The sequence below is a fragment of the Balaenoptera acutorostrata genome, chromosome 7, assembly GCF_949987535.1.
Source record: "Balaenoptera acutorostrata chromosome 7, mBalAcu1.1, whole genome shotgun sequence".
Classification (NCBI taxonomy): domain Eukaryota; kingdom Metazoa; phylum Chordata; class Mammalia; order Artiodactyla; family Balaenopteridae; genus Balaenoptera; species Balaenoptera acutorostrata.
The window spans coordinates 11,599,770-11,605,905 of NC_080070.1; the positions used below are offsets into that span (position 1 = coordinate 11,599,770).

At 37.1% G+C, this 6,136-nt stretch overlaps 1 protein-coding gene across 1 annotated transcript; it reads right to left on the reverse strand.

Moving 5' to 3' along the window:
- Positions 1–1,812: 1,812 nt before the first annotated feature.
- LOC102997811 (olfactory receptor 2A7-like) lies at positions 1,813–2,738 on the reverse strand. The gene is given in 2 exon segments (XM_028167159.2): positions 1,813–2,573; positions 2,576–2,738. Coding segments are annotated over 2 exon segments (924 nt in total).
- Between the last annotated feature and the right edge of the window lie 3,398 nt (positions 2,739–6,136).

Here is a 6,136-nt window from a genome sequence, read left to right on the forward strand (position 1 = left end):
AAAACCCTTGTGCAGCAATGAAGATCCAATGCAGCTAAAAATTAATTAACTAATTAATTATAAAAAATTTTTAAAAAGAAATGATGATATTTGTTCAATAATATAAAACACTCTGGTGCAATTAAGTAGTTTCTCTTAATCCCCCAAATTCTTAATTGTTCAGCAGGGGTTAACTCCATTAAAGCTTTTGATAGAACTTACTTCTTCAATTTACTCCAGGGTTTAATTTACAACCAAAACATTTTTATAACTGTGCTTAGAAGCCTTTACTTATCTCCAAGCTTTATTGCTTTTCAAGTAGTTGAGACCTGACTATATTCCAAGATAACATTTAAAAAAACCGTAATTTGCAAAAGATATAATTTACTTTATACCCCTTAAAAACAGTGTTATTTTCTTCCAGCAGTAGAAAAAAAAATTCTTAAAGTTTTGTCTATGTATTTAGCCACAAAATACATAGAATATTTTTCATTAGGAGGAAATTTTCATAACTGCATAAACACCTCACTTAATCCTTTGTCTTTTGAGATTCTAGTAATGTATATGGCATTTTATATAGTGTCAGGAAATTCTTGTTTGAGATTTTTTCATTGCAAGAATAACCGATGAATAATAAATAATGTACTTTCCCTATTTTGTTTTGTTCTTAATCTCCAAAGGATCAACTAGCCCCTTGGGCATTCTATCTTTTATTCATTTCCTTTTTATCCATCATATTCATCGTGCACCTGTTCCTGTGAATATTCTCTTACAGAACTTCTCCCGTGTCTCTATTTTCTAAACACAACGATTAAACTTTTCTAAAGCTTATACACTATGTAGGTGATCGACTTTGCAAATTCTTCCAGATTCCTTTGAGAAACCTAGTTTTCTCTTTAAAGCCTTGAGACAGAAAAACAGATTGATTTCATGCAGTGGGTAAGTAGGAAAATGTATACAGAATAAATTTTTTAAATTGAATGAGGTCATCCCCTGAGATGTATCTTGGAATACTTATCCAAGACAAAGCAGAGAGTTGGATTTATTTTCTCCAGATGATCCAACATTGAAGAGTAGGGATAGTGACCCTCACTTTCTGTATCCAAAGAGAGCACAGACCCTCACAGGCTGATCTAGGGTACTGTGTTTAGACCTACATCCTCTTTAGAGGCTCACTTTGCAGGAACAAAAAATCATTTTGCTCTAGAGGATGGTTACAGGAAATATTCACAATGAGTCAATCAGTATCAAGATCTCCTGTTCTAGTAAACTTCTAATTAAGTGTTATGAAAATAATTTCATGTGACCAAATAAGTTTGGAAAACACTGGCTAAAAACTGCAATAGAATTCTTTATTTACCATAGGAATTTTTACAGTTTTTACTGTATGATAATATGAATTGTGAGTCCCCTAAAATGAGACATTTAATATGTAATAATTCTCAAACTTATTTGACCACAGAATTTATTTTTAAAGCCCTCTTAAGGGGCTAGATGTTTGAGGAAAACATTTTGGGAGATATGGGGCTGGAACACAGCTTGATGAAGAAATTATAAATAGTATTATTCTAGATCTGTCGCTTCCAAATACTGGTCTATAACATCCAATAGCATCACAATTTGCTATAGATAATATTTGGACAATGATAATATTTAAAGGCATAGATTTCTATTAAATACTTCCTACATCTACTCAATCAGTGATCTAATGGTGGGTCAGGAGACAGTTCTATTTTTAATAAGAGTCTTAGATAATCTTATGCTGAGTTGGGTTTGGGACTTCTTAAGATAATATACTCCTAGGTCACTGTCAACCGTGATACCACCATCTTTTCATAAAGCTCTCTCTATTCCCAGCACTCTCTTCAAGGCATTCTTTACTTCTGAATTCCTAAGAGTATAGATAAGGGGGTTGAGCATGGGACTGAAAAATCTGTGAAACAGGAAAAGATATTTCTTTTGTTCCTTGGGGTTCCCATATCTAGGTCCAATATACATGATAATGGCTATGCCGTGAAAGAGTCCAACCACACAGAGGTGAGATGAGCAGGTGGAGAAGGCTTTTCTTTGATGTTCCCCAGACTGGATCCTGAAGATGGCACAGAGGACACACATATATGAGATTACAATTGAGGAGAAGTGTCCCACTAGCACAGAAATCATTCCAGCCAGTACCACAGTTTCACTGATGTGTGTATCTGTACAAGCAAGTTTGAGAACAGCCATGATTTCACAGAAAAAGTGATTGATTTTCTGGGATATACAGAAGGGTAAGGGTAAAAGTAACACTAGAGGAATCAAAGACGGAAGGACTCCAGTGGTCCAGGAAATCACCACCAGCACGATGCAGACTCTCCAGACCATGATGGCAGAGTACCAGAGGGGGTGGCAGATGCCTACATAGTGATCATAGGACATCACCAGCAGGAGAAGACAGTCTGTGACAGCAAGTGTCAAAAAGAGAAAGGTCTGTGTCATGCAGCCAGCAAAGGAGATGGGCTTGTCAGGACTCAGGAGGTTTACCAGCATCTAGGGCATGGTGTTGCAGGCATAGGCTATGTCAACGATGGCCAGGTGTGAGAGGAAGAAGTACAGTGCAGTCTAGAGTCCAGTGAGATGAGCACCAGGATGACCCCGTTCCCCGGCAGGGTGAAGACATAGAACAGAGAGAAGAGCCCAAAGAGAAGCATCTGAATCGTTGCATCAAGGGGAAATCCCAGTAGGGTGAACTCTGTGATACATGTTATATTGTCTCCCATATCCCTATGACACAGGAAATTCAGTTAATGTCCGTGGTTAAAGAGAAGTCTTTGAAAATAGATTTATGTCAACTATACCTTTCTGTGGTATAAAAAAGTGTTCAGAGACACTTTCAGTGAATTTTTGTGTTTTTAAATGAACATTTAAAGAATTTATTTGGGGCTTCCCTGGTGACGCAGTGGTTAAGAATCCACCTGCCAATGCAGGGGACATGGGTTTGAGCCCTCGTTCATGAAGATCCCACATGCCGCGGAGCAACTAAGCCCGTGTGCCACAACTACTGAGCCTGTGTTCTAGAGCCAGCGAGCCACAACTACTGAGCCCACGTGCCACAACTACTGAAGCTCACGTGCCTAGAGCCCGTGCTCCGCAACAAGAGAAGCCACCGCAATGAGAAGCCCGCGCACCGCAATGAAGAGTAGCCCCCGCTCGCCTCGCCGCAGCTAGAGAAAGCCTGCAGGTAGTAGCAAAGACCCAACGCAGCCAAAAATAAATAAATAAAACAAACAAATTAAAAAAAAAATTGATTTGGTAACCCTAAAATATATATATACAGACATACACATAAACACATATATACATTTTTTTCCTTTCTTGTTGTTAAGTTTTTAGCAGAGGCTAATTTTTCACACTATTGGTGTGGCCAAAAAGTTCGTTCGGATTTCTCCATAAGATGTTAAGACAGTACAAAAAACCCGAACAGAGTTTTTGGCCAACCCAATGACTATGTTGCCACATGTTAATAGAACACATAGTTTTTGTTTCATTCGTGAGATACCTCATATCCTTCAAATAAAGTCTGCTTTTCTTTGCTCATATTAGAGTTACTTCTGTTTTTTTTTTCAAAAACTATGACCCTTAACTGATACACATGCTAAAGTCCTCAAGCTGCAATACGTCTAATCTCGACTTGGAAGGGCTCATCAAGGACAGGGTATACTAAAAGTAGATGTACCATTTCCCAGATACACCATTAGCCATTAACCTCTCACCTGCCTGTCGAAACACACTTTCTACTCCTGCATCTGTTGTCACCTCCACAACTAATATTGCACAAAAATCTCTTCTTGTTCAAATATAATGACTTATTTTCAGCCTAAAATCTATTTTTTCATATTTAGTTTTACAAAATACTTAGATGAACATTTATATGAATGATTGAATAGATTTGTACTGTATTGTTTATCTAAACACAAAAACAGATTCAGTAACTTTGTTAGATTTTGACTCAATATTGATAAACACTCTAGAAATACCCAGTTTTAGATACTGTCTCTGCACATGATTGGCAATAGCTAGAGGACTTCTGTGAGGGATACTGCAACGGGGTCTTTAAATTCCTTGAGAGATTGAACTAAATCATCTTTCTTACTCTATGATTCCACAATTAGAATGTACATATAAATATGATATTGCCCTCCCTGCTTAAATTTTATTCCCATTTTTTAATGTAAACTCATCTTGTCTTGAAGAGAGCAAGAGTGAGCAGTAATTCTCAATTTAAATGGCTATAAAATTATCAACCCATTTAAAAATCATCCCATTTGCCTTGTTACTCCCCTATTGCTATTCCAATGATAAGTGTCAGGTCCAGAAGTTTGAAAATAAAATAATTTGGTATTTATTGATTTCCTATTACATACCTACCATTGTTCTGAGGGTGGAGCTATCAATGATAGGAACTCTGAACTCATACTAACTGCTTAGACTCTGGTCTCATAATACTGTACATAAATACATAACTATTTGTACACTTATCCAATAACTGAATATTTGTCCTTATATATTTAGATATTTGACTTCCCTCTATATGTGGTACTTTAAGCCTAGTTTTTAAAATAAAAAGGTACTGGGCTTTTTTGGTTAATATTAAACATTTACCAGAAAGTCGTACACACTTATCTCGTTACCTTAAAAATAGCTACCAGTAAAAAATAACCATTCATATACTGATTATATTAACATATTGATATATTGCTTAATAGTATCTTTTACTCAGCCTATTTATACTGTCAATGAGAAAAATTTGAGCATTAATAAAAATATACTTTTGCATGATATTGAAGAGTGACAGTGAAAGCTAACAGGCAATGAAAATGATGTTAAAATATATTTGACCAGAACTCACAAAAGTAATTAAGAAACTTGTGTATCTAGGGATGATTTTTGTGTAAGGACCTCACAAAATCTTCATGCAGAAAAAGCAAACGTACCTGGTGTGGCTAAATTTCCTGATGGTGCTGGAAGGCTTGCTCCTCCTCTGAGAACTGCCAACGAAGGATCTTGGCTTTTCATATTGCCTAAGAGAAGAGAAGGCTTTATTCATTTATTATCTCCACAGGGCACCTTCTCAATTGTCATAAGGGCTTTGTGTAGGGCATGAGACAGTAGGTCTCACTTACACCAGTGTGCTCCCTATAGAGACATAAAGAAGCCAACCACTGTTCCCCTTCTGAGACTGAAGAGGATTGGCAGTCTGTCTCTGAGGAAGCCAGAGAAATAGCGAGACCTTTAGAGGTTAAAAAAAGAACAGGAAATACCTTCATAATTAAAAGGGTACACACATATTAAGTTATACTCTGGTGACCCCATGAATATTACAGGTACCCAAATACAGGAATTTATTATAGTTTCATGAATTTTTATGTTGTTCCAGCTCCCAAACATTCAAGAGGCACTCAGGAGATGCAGAGATTCATCCCTGGTTATTGTCTGACAGTGAAATAGAAACTTGACATTAATTCCCAAAGCCATATTTCTTTTAGTGTACATAGTCTTGTTTCCCAGCTGCCGTGAACCTTATAGGAGAATAAACTTGTATGCAAAGGTAATAACCATTAAATCATTTTAGATAGCAACTCAGAAGCTACATCCTTGAGCACAGATCTGGAAATGTGTGGGCACCCGTTAGGGTTTCACATTGGACACGCCCTGCAGCTTGTTGATCTGTCTGGAGGATGAATGAATAAGGCACAAGGGCTGAGTGAAGCTTACTTTTGAAAAATTTTCCTTTTTGATAATTTCTGGACCTGCACTTATGGGAAAGATAGAGCTCTGTAAAAGCAGAGGACCAACTCCTGTCCTCTTTACCCTTATGGTGGGGCTGGTTATATGTATTCTACCTATCACAGTAGGCAAATACTACTATCACAGTCTATACTGAAGGAATACAGTATTCCAATTCTTCAGGGTGTTATCACCAATCCACTGCCTTAAATCTGTGTGTCAGGTTACAATTTCTATCAGGTCTACAAGTTCTGAGCAATACAATATGTGTTGGAACCAGTGAATCCCTTGGTCATTTGCCCTTTGTCACTTCCTTTGCTGTGAAATGGGCCTATTGGACTGAGGTGCTACTATGTGGGAAACTGTTATCAGAAATCATATAATCTAATGG